General features: G+C 36.7%; 1 protein-coding gene across 1 annotated transcript; it reads right to left on the reverse strand.

Moving 5' to 3' along the window:
• Positions 1-8086: 8086 nt before the first annotated feature.
• On the reverse strand, positions 8087-15496 carry LOC132284022 (factor of DNA methylation 1-like). Its single transcript, XM_059786082.1, has 8 exons — positions 15205-15496; positions 13026-13928; positions 12429-12610; positions 11852-11941; positions 11443-11730; positions 10744-10962; positions 10088-10325; positions 8087-8587 (listed from the first exon to the last, which is right to left on the reverse strand). Exons 2-7 carry the CDS (start codon positions 13921-13923, stop codon positions 10095-10097), a joined length of 1908 nt encoding a protein of 635 aa, XP_059642065.1. The 5' UTR covers positions 13924-13928; positions 15205-15496; the 3' UTR covers positions 8087-8587; positions 10088-10094.
• Between the last annotated feature and the right edge of the window lie 54 nt (positions 15497-15550).

A 15550-nucleotide genomic window follows, 5' to 3' on the forward strand; every position in this document is an offset into this window, starting at 1 on the left:
GACTTCAGTCAAGCTTAATGGCAAAAATTACATTTTATGGGCCAAGTCAGTGGCCATTTTCCTAAAAGCTAAAGGCTTTGGCACTCATTTGGTTAAGGATAAACCCAAAGACAGTGCTGCTGATTTCAGTTTATGGGAACAAAGGGATGCTCAGATCATCTCCTTAATGCTGAATTGTATTGAACCTCATATTAGCTCCAACTTGTTATATCTGGACATTGCCAAGGAGATATGGACCCGAGTCCAACAGCTATATTCAGGTACCGGTAATATCACCAGAATTTATGAGGTGTGTAGACAATTTTTTGACCTCCAGCAAGGGACTCACAGTTTAGAAGAATACCTCTCAAGGGCAATGGGTCTTTGTGAAGAAATGAATTTGTATCAACCCATCACTTCTGATGTGAGAAGCATGCAACAACAACTTGAGGATTTTAATGTTGTTCGGGTTCTCACAGGATTGTTACAAGAGTATGAACCTGTTCGTGCACAGATTTTGGGTAGCCCTACACTTCCCTCTCTTCCTGATATGTTATGCAGACTCCAGCGTGCTATTTTATCTAATGGTGTTTCCGGGGGTGCTTCAAGTGGTGTCACTGCTCCTCCTAGCAGTGAACGTTCTGCCTTAGTTGTGAACCAGGGTGGTTTTCAGTCTTCTCGTTGCGGTGGTGGTCGTTTTACTCATGGCCGTGGCCGTGGCCGTGGTCGTGGTAGAGGCAGAGAATCAAAACTTTGCACTCACTGCGGTCTTACTAATCACACTGTCAATTACTGTTGGGATCTTCATGGGAAACCACCACCTTCTTCCTATGCACATCAAGTGACTTCTAATGATGGGGATTCTTCTTTCTCTACTACACCCACTACTCCATATGTGGCTGTTGAGACTGCTATGGTCACGATTCCCCGCAATGAGTATGATCAGTTTCTATCTCAACAACGGCCTTCTACCTCATCTTCCATGGGGTCCCTTGCCTAATCAGGTAGTGCTCCTGCATGTCTTTTGTATCTAGTCCAAATCCGTGGATTCTTGACTCTGGCATATCCGATCACATGACTGGTAGTTCTCATCTCTTATCTGATTTTCAGTCAGTTTCTTCCTCTTAAAGTGTTACTCTTGCTAATGGATCATCAACTAAAGTTTTGGGTTTGGGAACTATTCATCTTACCTCCTCTATGTCCCTTTCCTCTGTGTTATATGTTCCTCAATTCCCTTTTAATTTGTTGTCCATTAGTAAGCTTACTAAATCCTTTAACTGTTCCGTTACATTTTATCCCACATGTTGTCTTCTTCAGGATCTCAAGACGAAGAAGAGGATTGGTACGGGACATGAAGTAGGTGGCTTGTTTTACTTCGATCTTGCATCATCTCCCACGGCTCTTCAATCATCTTTGTCTCCTTTCCAGTGGCACTGTCGTCTCGGCCACCCATCATTATCAGTTTTGCAGCGTCAAGTCCCCGGTCTTAGTCGTATTGAGTCCATGTCTTGTGAAACATGTCAGCTTAGTAAGTATTGTCGTGTATCTTTCAAACCGAGACATAATAATCGCGTTGCTAGTCCTTTTCAGTTAGTTCATTCAGATGCATGGGGACCAATAAAACATATTTCTATTAATGGATTTCGTTATTTTGTGACTTTTGTGGATGATCATTCTCGGATGACTTGGTTGTTTTTAATGAAAAATCGTTTTGAGTTGTTCTTAATTTTCCAAATATTTCGTAAAGAAATAAAAACTCAATTTGGGTGTTCCATAAAAGTTTTACGTTCTGACAATGCCAAAGAATATTTTTCGGACCCTTTTGAGACTTATTTTCATGCTAAAGGCATCATTCATCAATCATCTTGTACTTATACTCCGCAACAAAATGGAGTAGCTGAACGTAAAAATCGTCATCTCCTAGAAGTCTGTCGTGCCCTTTTATTTCATATGCGTGTTCCCAAACGGTTTTGGAGTGATGTTGTTCTTACGGCATGTCATCTTATTAATCGGATGCCCTCGTCAGTGTTAAAAGGTCAATCTCCTCATTCTGTTCTATTTTCCAACTCCGTTTCGTTTAATCTTACTCCGCGGGTCTTTGGATGTGTGTGTTTTATGTCCATAACCTTGGACCCGGTCTTGACAAACTCGACCCTCGTGCCACTAAGTGTGTTTTTCTTGGGTCACTCAGAAGGGCTATCATTGTTATAGTCCTCATTTTCAACGTTATTTCACTAGTGCTGATGTCACATTTTCTGAGTCTCTCCCTTATTTTTCTGATTCTACTACTCCTCTCGATATTACTGTTGAGCCACCTATGCCAATGGTTCCCTCTCTGTTTCCTGCTTCCGCACCTCCTCGCTCTGTTGTCCCATTGCAGGTTTATACTCGAAGACCTCGACCGCCTACTTCGCTCCCTCCATCTCTTTCAGAGTCTTCGGATCCGACGCCTTTACCTGATGATTTGCCTATTGCTCTCCGTAAAGGTATTCGGTCGTGTGTTACTGCACATCCCATTTCTAACTTTGTCTCCTACCGTCATATTTCATCCTCTTTATCTTGTTTTTTATCCCGAGTGTCTGCTACTTTTGTTCCCAAGACTTTGCAGGATGCTCTCTCTGATTCGGGTTGGCGACAGGCCATGGTAGATGAAATGGATGCTCTTCACCGTAATCGCACATGGGATCTTGTTCCTTTACCTCCGGGCTCCAAAACGGTTGGTTGTAAGTGGGTCTATACAGTTAAATACTTTCACAATGGGTCTATTGAGCGGTTGAAGGCTCGTCTAGTGGCAAAGGGGTACACTCAGACTTATGGTGTTGCTTATGATGAGACTTTTTCCCCTGTTGCTAAGATTTATTCTATTCGGGTACTTATTTCCATTGCTGCCAATTGTAACTGGCCGTTGTTTCAATTGGATGTGAAAAATGCCTTTTTACATGGTGACCTGGTTGAAGAAGTTTATAGAGAGAAACCACCTGGGTTTGTTGCTCAGGGGGAGTATCGTCACACTGTTTGTCGCCTTAAAAAAGCCCTGTATGGATTGAAACAATCTCCACGGGCTTGGTTTGGCAAATTCTCTGAGGCGGCATTGGAATTTGGCCTTAACAAATGCCAGACCGATCATTCAGTATTTCACCTGTGCACTAAAGCTAGTTTCATTTTTCTTGTGGTATATGTAGATGATGTAGTGATCACAGGTGATGATTCTGAAGGCATTGTTAAGTTGAAGTTGTTTCTGCAACATCGATTCCACACTAAAGACTTGGGTAAACTTAGGTACTTCTTTGGTATTGAAGTTGCTAGATCCAAGAAGGGTATAAGTTTATCTCAACGCAAATATGTGTTGGACGTGCTAGAAGACACGGGTATGTTAGGTGGTCATCCGGTTGATGCTCCTATGGATTCCAATACAAAACTTGTGTCTGATGAGGGTGATTTATTTAATGACCCAGACAGATTTCGTCGCCTTGTTGGAAAATTAATTTATCTCACTATCACTCGGCCTAATATTTCATATGCAGTTAGTGTTGTAAGTCAGTTCATGGGAGCTCCTAGAATGCCACATTGGATTGCTGTTCTTCGGATTATCCAATATCTCAAGCAAGCTCCAGGTTTTGGGTTATTATATAAATCAAATGGTCATCTCAGGGTGGAAGATTTTACAGATGCTGACTGGGCTGGTTCTCCTTCAGATAGGAGATCTACTACAGACTACTGCACATTTGTAGGAGGAAATCTTGTTACATGGAAAAGTAAAAAGCAAACGGTGGTAGCCCGATCCAGTGCTGAAGCTGAGTACAGGGCAATGGCCCATACCACTAGTGAGTTAACATGGATACAACATTTTTTAAAAGAACTTGGGTTAACAGTTGAAGCTCCTACTCCATTATTCTGTGATAATCAAGCAGCTGTTCACATTGCATCGAATCCTGTGTTTCATGAGAGGACCAAACATATTGAGGTTGACTGTCACTTCATTCAGGAAAGAATATTAAGTGGGAGCATTTCTACTCCATTTGTGAAGTCTGAAGATCAACTAGCTGACATGTTTACCAAAGCATTGGGTCATAACCGGTTAAGGACTATCTGTTCCAAGCTGGGATTATTTGATATATATTCTCCAGCTTGAAGTGGAGTGCTAGAATGTTTATGTATATATATATTTATGTTGGGTCATTATGTTATTACCCATAGTTGTTAGGATTATTGTATAAATTAGGTAACCTTATTTTATTAGGGTTGTTTGTTTTCCCTTTATAAAAGCCACTGTAGGCTTAAGGGTTAGTGAGTAAAATATATACAAGAAAGATACAGAATACATATTCCCTCTTTCTCTCTCTCATGAATCTGAACAATAAGCAAATATTATGGGACTTGTTCATGACCAGCCATTTAAAACGTAATGTCTTGTTCTGTTACAAATAATATGTAGCATAACTGAACATAAATGAAGCTCACAGAAAAAAGTAGAATCGTTAAAATGAATGTCAAGAAAAGTAGAAACGTTAAAATGAATGTCGAGAAAATATATATGATCAAAAGCTATTATAGAACATGGTGAAATTGTATCAAAATGAGGTTCACAGGCAGAATACATGGTGAAGTTGTTATAAAACATGGTGAAACTGTATCAAAGCTGTTATGACCCACACATCTTGGATATTGCATATTTCAGGAATTCAGAACCCTATTTATCCTATTTTTGAGTCACAAAAATACTCAAACATCATATTTCTTACCTCCTCGTTATTTAAACGAGGTTCAGGTTTATAATTCGTAAATGCCTCCGCTGTTCTATTCTTGCACGGTTGCTTCTCTTTCTCACTCATATCATTCCATTTCCGCTTACCATTTAACTGGAAACATTTGAAATGAAGACATTAATTAAGAATTAATTAATTATAAGTCTGCAATGATACGTAAATATTATTAATTAAAATGACAGAACCACCTTTTTTGTCCCCTTCCCACTGTTATTTGAGGCCTCATCTTGAAAATACTTGATGTACTCAGACCTAAAAAAAAAAAATTGCATCAAAATCATTATAAATCTTTTAAAATGTAACACATGAGGGTATAAACTCTACAAATTTATTGTTTCTCACAGGAACAAGATATATGCTCCGACGTCCTCCACATCTGTACTTTCAACATGCGCCTCATCAATTCTGCGTTTAGTCCTTGATTGCTTTCCTTTCGCCATTAGCAAAATTGATATACAAATTTCCAACTGCATTATTATAATGCCACAATTTAAGTCAAACATGTGCATTCCATTTACTACATAAGCTCCCTAGTTCCTACATAAACATATGTCAAATCATAACAAATTGCAAAAATTGCAATGGTTCACAGAATGGAGTCCCAAAGTTGATATATGCAGACCTACCATGCCATGAAATTTGCCCAAATTGCAATAATCTTTACCAACAAAATGGTTCGCAAAATGGAGTCACAAAGTTGATGTAAATGGAGAAACAATAGGTGTTTTGAAATAAGACCATACAATGCTTACCAATAATAGGTGTTTCGAAATAAGACTATACAATGTTATGACTTTGTGATGTGAATGCTTGATAATTTGGAAATGATTTTTTCATTGTTGTGAAATTTTTACTACATGCTGTGTCACACTTCCACTCCATCAGTGTCACACTTTCACTGCACACACTGTCACAGTTTTACCCCACACACTGTCACAGTTTTACTACCACAAAATGTGATGATGGGTGTCAATTTCTTGATTTCATTATATCAAAATCTTTTTCAATTAAGTATACAACCATTATATAGATACCGAAACTCACAAGGCAACCAATAGGCCAGTGGCCTGGTGGTGGTACAGGCCCCTACTTTTTAAAGACTGGCCTGGTGGTACAGGGCTTACTTTTCAAAGAAATGTCAGGAGTTCGAGCCTCGTGCAGGCATGTGTGTAAGTACAACTAGGAAAAAAAACAAGAAACTCACAAGGCATAGAGTCCTAAGCTTGGGAACCATGCGTGTGGTAAAAGAAAAAATGAAGTCATCTTATGTGTTGTATCGGACCAGAAAATAATCAGAGGACCATGTCTAAAAGTCTCATTTTAATTTTTTTTTTTTTTTTCCCAGCAAGTAGGATCAGCATAAGATTATCATATTGAATGCCTTCAAATATAGAGCATATTATCGGAATTAGGCAAACAACATTAAAGAGGAATTTTGGTGAAATCACTCAAAAGGGGCAAATGTTAGAATGATCCGTACCTTCACTGAACACAAATTAAAACTTTCCCTTTTTCTTTGTCTTCCTTAGCATCTTCTTCCTCCTCTTTCACTCCCTAGACAAGGCCATAGGCTCATAGCACTTCTCTCCGTTTAACATATACATATACTGTATATAAAAAATGTAAACCAGGTGTCTTGTGTGAGTGACCATAACTTTAATATGTACATGCATGGGTCACACGTGTGTTTCTCTGTATTCTCTTTTCCCAATCTGTTACAAGGAATAGCCGAGCTGCATACTTGCATCTTTTAACAAGAAGTGAAATGAAGGTACGTGTGGCTACCACTTGTACTTAAATTAAAGTTTCACAATTTTAAATTCTCCACCACTCACTAATTAATTACACAACAACCTAAAATAAATCTCTCATTGCTCTTATATAAATTCCTTAATACCCCATTTCTCAAATAAAGCTCTTATTAAATTCATTAAGATAAAACAAAGTTTTCGAATCAAGCCATAAGTATATAATTAGAGCCTAATTAAAATTTGGTATCACATAAATTATGCTAGAAGGATATTATGTAGTGGTTTAATTGGTAAAACAACCGACTCCCTAAGCGAGTGTGTCTATATTCAAATCTCCACCCTTAATTTGCAATCTATATATGAAGTGAATGTACTAGAACCATTCATAAATTTTCCTCACCTTTTTGAAGCTTTCTGAGAGTGTGAATTTTTTTTTTTCCAGGAATTTGAAAGTATGGATTTCCCCATTGTAATTTATATGAATTTTTATTATCATTGTGGATTTAACTACTACACTGCTTCATATCCAGAGAATTAACCTCACCTTTTTGAAGCTTTATGAGAGTGAATTTTTTTTTTTTTTTTTTTTTTTTTTTTTTTTGGGGAATTTGAGCGTATGAATTTCCCCATTGTAATTTATATGAATTTTTATTATCATTGTGGATTTAACTACCACACTGCTTCATATCCAGAGAATTAACATAGACCACGTATGTCTAAATTTCCACCAAATTCTGATTATGCACAAAAATTTGAATCAGGCTGGATCAGACGACCAGAAAATCATTAGAGGACTATAATTGATCCCTTGAACGATTGACCTAGGACACTCGAGATGAAAAAACAAGCAACCTTAGTGAGTCTCATTTCACCTCCATTGGACCATCCACTTTATATCGACCTTGAAGCATGAGACCCCTTGTATATAATAAGGCTGATATGAGAAATGTCATGCCACATTCATATAGCATAATTAATTTTTGAAGTATATTTAATAAAATTTATCTCCAACCTGCAAATTTTGACGACTTGAAAGAGGCGATAAATCATTTCAGTTACTCCTCTACTTCCGCTCCATTTTTTCAGACATGGATGCTCTTTTAAATGTAATCGAGATGAGGCAGCAGCAATATAGGCATTCAGCTAGGGTTGTTACCACCGCCACCACTTATGCTCTCACAAACACTAATTCTATTAATGGAAAAAAAAAAAAATATATATATATATATATATATATATATATACACACACACACACACATACATACACAGACAAACACACTGAAACTAAACAACTAAATCAAAACAAACATATGCCAATCATATATAAACAGTGTAAGACTGGAAGAGCAAAGCACCTGCAAATTTAATAGTGTGCGTATATCAAGTCACAACCTGTGCATCACTTCCCTTTTAACATCACAAAACTCACTGTTTCGTATTTCAACCTATAGGCTATATGGTTCATGAATAATGTAAAAGTATTCATGGACCAAAATTTCATTATGGAGTAAGATTCGGATCAAGTTAGATCTGACCAGAAATCCATCAGATGACCATGATTTATCAAATGATTGACCTAGAACACTCATGGAAAAACAAGCAACTTCAGCAACTCTGTTCCATTTCATCTCCATTTGGTCAACATCAACGTCGAAGCCTGTTTTCCATTTAGCCATTTTATATATGTTTGTACCGTATCAGCACAAACATAAAATAGCTAATACGAGCATCAATATGTATATACATCATTATAGAAGCAAGCAAATAAGAGCAGCAATTCTAACATCTGATAACCAGATATTTAAATGGTATTTCCTAGGGAAATAATTACTATTGTTCAAGCATTCAAAAGGACACGTGCAGAATTTCCCCCACCGAAGAAGATAGTCGCATCCCATCTAAATGCTGACAAATATGGCATCCGGTTTTAACAAGTTCTGTTTTGTTGCCTACATTACAGAGAACAACAGGTGGTGAAATAAAGGTTTTAAACAAATCTTGTCCTGAATTCTAGTTTCATCAGTTGCAAATAAGTGCGCTCCACATTCTAACTTGCAGTACGTTCACCTCTAACCTTTTTCTGCATCACCTGGCATGAAACCTCAATGTTAAACAGTGTAATTTACAAGAAATTAAAAAAAAACAAAAATATGTGGGTGAAAGCACTTGTATGGATGCATTTTCGACTATATGCTGCAGATAACAACATTAGGAATATACTCATTTAAAATAATGAAAGTTTCTTTCAGATTTATTTACTTATTTATTATTATTTCTAACCTATCACAACTTACATGTAAGTCAGAAACAGTAATTTCCTGTAAAATTCCCATCTCAAACCTTTTTCTGCATCATGTAGCATAGAAAGCTCGTATGGCAAACAGTGCGATACACAATAACAGATATGAGTGCAAGCACTTATATGCATCAATTTTCAATTATCATGCTAACTACATCTACATCAATAATATAAACTAATCAAATAATGAGAGTTTCTTTCCCCACCTCCTATTGAGCATATAAAATCGCTAAATCAAGATAAAACCAATAATAAATATGCCAAGATGAACTGTGGTCAAAATGTCAACGGACAAGACCTTCCAATTACAATAACTGTAATGAATTTAAGAAATCACATAATCTGAATTAATTTAAATGGGTGAACTTGAAGTAAACAATATTTCCCCCAAAATCTCCAATGTTATAATAGCAATGTAGTCCTTGGCTTCCCTGCTTACAATAATTCCTCACTCATCCTAATGATACAAGAGATGAACCTGAATGGACCACATAAGAGTTCAGAAAGTTCCATTGAACCCCGAATGGTTCCGTTTTAAATTTGCAAGGAAAGGTTGCACGATGACATAGAATGGAGAATATATGTAGTTGAGCTAATAAATCTAACATACACAGTTGATAGGCACAATTTTGACAGTCCTGTTGGATTGACAAGATATCCATTTAAATCATTACCTTACCAAAAAAAAAAAAAAAGAGACAAGATATCCATTTCACTTGATCGATTCCACCTTGACATTCCATGAACATGCAGTTGCAAATACTGTGCAATTACTAGCTGACCGGACTATAGTTAACTTTCTTAAACTCCATGCCAATTCTTAAGACAATTGAATAAACATATATATAGAACGACAAAAATTACCTAATGGGAAGTGCCAATATTTTTTGTTATCACTTGTTTAACTAATCAACTGTTTCACACTGTCTACACTGCACTATGTCAAAAATCTTGTCATTTGCAGAATCGACTTTTGGCAGTGACAACTGGATCATCCCTAGCCCCAGAAAATCTAGAAAAACTAGAAATGAAATCACTAGAACAAGATCCAGAAACTGTCACCAAAACCTCAATATATATTCATATTTCTTTTCAGTCGTGATTTTACACGTGCAAAAGAAAATTGTATTCAAACCAATCATAAGATTCTAAAACAGTTCAAATGTCATTTGCTAGTCTTTTTTATAAGATGGTAATAATTCGAATTAATAAACAATTTTGAGTTATATCTCAGTTCGTTCTACCAATAAAAGACAAATTTGAATATCAATAAAACCTGTAAATACCAACCTTAAGCTCATTGTCTCTTGCGCTTAAGTGTCTTCAAATTCTTCAAAATGTAACTAATTACTTCCTTCAGAGTGGCTTTCCTTTTTTCCTTGAAATTCCATAGCTCAGACACCACATACCTTCCACTGGGGTTATATTCGTTCATCTCTTTCAAGGCTGTTGTGACTGCCTCAAATATGTCCTCTCCCCATTCCTCCCTGAGATTTCGCAGCATCTTATCATCGTCATCTATGACTTCCTACATTATGCAGTATCATTTACATTTAATTAATCCAACAACTTCTCTTAATTTACGTGTAGGAAGAGAGAGAAGCAAAGACTTTCATCCAAAAGTTAAACTCAAGCAACATTACAAAATTCACTGAAAATTGGGCAGGTTTCTAACACAATAAGCATACTAATAACATAAGGAAGTTCAAGCCATCCATCTACAATGTTTATGTGCCTGTAGAAACTCAAGCTCAAGATGACGAAATATACGGGCATCACTCTCATATTTGTTAGGTCATTGTGATACATCATCGCATGACTCACGAGAAATAACACCATATGCAGACACAACATATAAGTGACAAGCTTGCGAAAAAGCATTAAAGCGTGAGTCCCTGAATCATAAACAAGAATGAGCACAACATTATGACATTTAGAAGGCATACCTGATGCTTTCCCTCAACAAACAGTATTTTAAATGGATGCCATTCTGGTTTTTTCAGGCTTTCCTGCCACAGAGAGCATTGTTCTGAGGCCTTGATTTGTGCTTCTTCAGGTGGAAATTTTAGCTTGCAAGTGTTCTGAAAAGGCTTCACATCTATTTCTCCCATTCTCTTTATCCCAATTAGGGTGTTGCGACCAATAGTCAACATATCGCTCAAGCCCTGAAATAGAATAAAGTGTTGTGAATACATTGCAGCGTGTGGAAATATGATTGTACGCAAGTAGAAAGAACAAAACCAACAATTGCAAATGGCTGCACCAAGTTATGTGGCTGAAAGAGGATGCTCTATGTTACAATGGAGGATCTCAGTAAGACAATCAACAATAACCTCAAATGGAAGCAATCAAATAATATATTGATAGAGCAACCTTTTATTTGATAGCTAACTAAAATTTAATCTCTCATCTCTTCATTGCATTTTGTTTCCATTACCATACGAGCAAATGTCATGCTGATAGGATGGTAACATTCTTCATCTGACAATAACTTCTATGCCTTATGAAATATTTGGAGTGAGAACTTTAGAACTTTGATTGGCTCCAACTCAACACATTACAAGTTGTATCAGTATTTTTCCAATACCAACTACAGCAAAAAATTCAGTCCCAAAGAAGAAACCAGCAGGTGAAAGAAAATATACCGCAATCAATTCTGTACGAGCTTCTTGCAGCTCATCATTACTTTGGCGTTCTTTGACAATAAGAGTTTGATTTAAATTTTCCAAATCACCCATTTCATCAATTTTCTGCTCCAGTTCTTCAGTCATATCTTTCATCTTATTTTGAACTGCTGCATCATCTTCATCTCCCAGATGTTTCATCACCTGCAGTTTTCCTTTTAGCTCTTCAATTTCCATCTCCAATTTCTGTTTAGCATCAAGCTGCTTTTCCAATGCAAGTATTTTACTTAAAGCTTCCTCCTTTTCCCTCTGCACATTTTTAAATACCCAGTCAACAAAAACTACACAAATTGCTACATAATGGAGGAAAAAGAGAGGTTAACAATGCAAATTACAGTTTCCAGTCAAAGGCGAACTATAAGAGGCACACCTTTTGCTCTTCAACCAGCCTCAAGACATTTTCATCAGCCCGTTTTTGCTCCATGGAAGCCATTTGAAGTGAATTGTTTCTCACAGAATTCTAAAAGAGAGAAACCATATTAGAACTGAGCACAGGGCGTGAAGAATCCAGACATGAAAATTTCAACTCCTCGTTTACTTAGCATTATTAACCATTCCTGTCTCTACAATAAGTTTTTTTTTTTTTTTTCCTTTTCTTTTCCCCTTATGGCATGGCTCAATATAAGTTATTTTGATTTTTCAAACTTAAAAACATGGAATAGTAGAAAATATAGGACATATTTATTCACTACAATTATCCTGGGGTGAACTAAATGTATTACGTAAGACAATTTATGCATCAATTAAAAAAAACTGTCTATACAACAACTTTTTGGATGGGGCAAACTACTGCCGGAACAAATGATATAATCAGTCAACAACCTGTGATCCATAAGTGAACAGAAGGCAAAAATCTGGATCTCAAAGAAAAAGAATACAAATATATTATGAACACATACGTTTGAATCTGTGTGCATACATTCATCTATAAAATGAAGATAAATTACCTTTTGCTTCTCCTCATCAAGTTTCTGTCTCTCACGTTCAGTTAGAGCCTCACGTTTGTTCAGCTCTTTACTCCAAGAATCAAGCTCTTTCCTCTTGTTATCCAACTCATAATTAAGCATCTCCTGCTCATCCAATATCCTTCTAACATGTTCTCGTGCGAGCCGCTGCATCTTCCTGGTTTCTGACACAGTAATACAGCATTTACATTTCAGTAACTTATCATATCTTATTTATTAATATCATTAAAACAATGGATGGCTTGATTGATTGATTGTAGAAACCTTTTCGGCTCATTGAGCCCCTATATGTTAGCCGATCACCTCTACCATTTTATACTTTTTATATTTTTCAGCTCATAGTCGGTTCTGAGTTTCAGGGCAACCACTCTGCACAAATAATATCAGGGGTAAACTCTGCAACTAATAAACTCTGTCCCTCCCAACACCTCTAATTAATGGCAACAAACACTAGGTAATGACCATTCCATATAGTCATAGGCCACCAACAAGTTCATCAAGCATTAAATGGGCACAAACAATACATGCCTAGAGACATACGCAAAATACATATATATACAAAAAGGGAGAGAGGATCACCTTCATAGAAAGCATGGTGTAGCATGTCTTTCTCCTCAAGCATCCTACTAAGAGACATAGTCTTCTCATTATACTTGTACTGTAATTCATCAAGGTTTTCATTTTTCATATCAATCTCATTGGCAAGATTTGCCACAATCTTGTTTCTATCCTGAGTCGCCTCCTGAACAAGATTAGAGATTGTCTTCAACTCTCCTTTCTTACGAAGATAATTTCCCACTGGACCGTCTGAATTATAATCATCAGCACGAGCAAACCATCCATAAATATCTGAACCTGGAAGACTTTTCCCACTACTCCATTCCTTTCTACTATGGTGATCAGCCTCAAAAGACTTCTCGAATTCCATGGCATTCTTGAAACCAGTCCAATCATTATCAAATTTCACAATTGCTTGGGCAGTTTGCTGCTGGCCATCCCAAAAAATCTCAACCTCTAGAGGTTTATATTTAGAGAACTTTCTCAACCAATATTCACTGCTGCCCAAATCTTTTCCGTTCTTTGGCTCATTCTTTATATTCATGATGACTCCAGTCCAAGGCCAACAATACAGATCATTCTGCACAGCATTTTGAGGTACAGGCTCTGGTTTAATCACACGCTGTGGTTGCTCCACCTCATTGGCTAGGTCAGTTTCCAAAAGTCTTGCTAGAGCAAGGTGATTCGCCTTCTGTTTTGCACTTCTATTAGAGGAACCTTTACCCACTCCTGAAGCATGTTGAAGAAGGTCCTTGTATTTGTAGTCCTGTTTCTTCTTTCCAGCGCAGAAGGGACACCTAAGGGTGCCATTTGTGCTCTTTACCTTGTATTTTCCAGTCCTCAGTTGCTCATAAGGTTTCTCTGCATAGTCACTTATCTCTGACTCGCTTATATCCGAATCTTCCAAACTGTAGTCCATCTAACCTGAATATAAAGCCAAAAATAAATTGTTAGAACATGTATATAATATAACACTAGAAACCATTAAAAAAATAACTTCAAAGAGACATTCTAAAATGAGAAAATAAAGCCATGGTATCAAAAAAAAAAAAAAAAAAAAAAAAAAAAAAGCAAAACAAAGTCCAGCAAGATTGCTCCAATTATTTACTGAAGCAACACGGTAGTGCAAAGACCTAACTATCAAACAATATGATGGAATAATACCAAAAAAATTGAGATAATCGTATGTTGTCTTAACTAATGAGCATCTCAGTACAGTCTCAACATGAATATCACAATAACAAATGACGCAAGTGTGAAAATTATGAATTAAAACTGTCTATACATGGACCAATGTGCATAAGATGAATAAGATTAAAGCAAAAGATTGATAACTGACTAAAATGATGCCTTTCTTAATTATGAGTAATTCAGCTTAAAATGAATCAAATATGGAGATTAAAGGAGCTCCAAGGAACCTGTTTCCCGCAGAAAAGAGTTTGTGTAAGTTGCATTAAGCAAGAAACATGTTCATTCCACCAGAAATTAATTTATGGAAAATGTTTGTTTTTATCTTCTTTGGAAATGTGATCTGGAGAACAGGTTTTAATTAAAACCAACCCAACAGGGCAGAACTGAGATGTTGAGAAAAGGAACTATCCAAGAACACCATCAGCAACAAAACCATGTAGAGAAGTGAGCACATTACATCCAATACATAATCTCCAAGCATGTTATAGCAAAACCTATATCGACTGAGTCAATTCAACCAAGCTTTAAGCAACTAAGTAGTGTAGTATTGTAGTATGTGCAGTGAAGCTGATTTCACAACTTTCAAAACAAGCTAACTGAAAAGCAAAAAAAGAAAAAACAAAAACAGAGAAAAAATCAATCACAACTCATTGCTGAGTTAGCCCAACCTAAACCAGCATAGTAACAAAGTGTGAACAAAAAAGAACAAAGTAATTTTCTCTAAACCAGCAGCACTGAACAGCACATTAACACATAAATGCCATTTAAATGCAGTGAAGCAGATTCCACAACTTTCAAAACAAGCTAAACAGAAAACACACACACATATATATATTGTTTTGCAAAGATAGATACTATGCTGAGTCAACTAGGTGGGGCGGGTTGACTCGGTCTGGCGTGAACCTAACATTCATTCACTCAAACGCCATACAATCGTGGAGAAAATGATAAAAATATAAAATATAAAAAAAATAAAAATAAAAAAACAGCTCTATGAGTAGTTATTTACCTCAGCAATGGCGATGATACCAATTTGTGGAGAGAGAGTTCTAGAAAGGGAAAAATCGAGATCAGGTGATTTTCTTCGTCATAGATAGACCCCTGCAAGTTCCGCCGCCAGAAATGGTGTTGTTGTAGCGGCAGAGACGGCGAAGAATACCTAATAAACCGTGACGATAAGCCAAAACCGTCTCTATCTATATGTATGTGTGTATCTCTGTCACTCCATCTCCAAAACAACGGAAACCCTAGAAAATCAGTGGCATTTCTCCTGATTCTGATGGTTTTTGGCACATACCACTGTTTGTGGGGGCCAACTGTCCTAGTTTTGTTTTGAATTGGTAGAATTTATTCTG

The sequence above is a fragment of the Cornus florida genome, unplaced genomic scaffold (assembly GCF_030987335.1).
Source record: "Cornus florida cultivar Cherokee Brave unplaced genomic scaffold, ASM3098733v1 CherokeeBrave_3.0.0_Hap2_Chr11, whole genome shotgun sequence".
Classification (NCBI taxonomy): domain Eukaryota; kingdom Viridiplantae; phylum Streptophyta; class Magnoliopsida; order Cornales; family Cornaceae; genus Cornus; species Cornus florida.

Coding starts and splice junctions, on each gene's coding strand:
- LOC132284022 (XM_059786082.1), bottom strand. CDS start 13,923: ATGGACTACAGTTTGGAAGATTCGGATATAAGCGAGTCAGAGATAAGT. Junction 12,611..13,025: donor ACACCATGCTTTCTATGAAG/GTGATCCTCTCT, acceptor TTACTGTGTCAG/AAACCAGGAAGATGCAGCGG. Junction 11,942..12,428: donor TTGATGAGGAGAAGCAAAAG/GTAATTTATCTT, acceptor TCTCTCTTTTAG/AATTCTGTGAGAAACAATTC.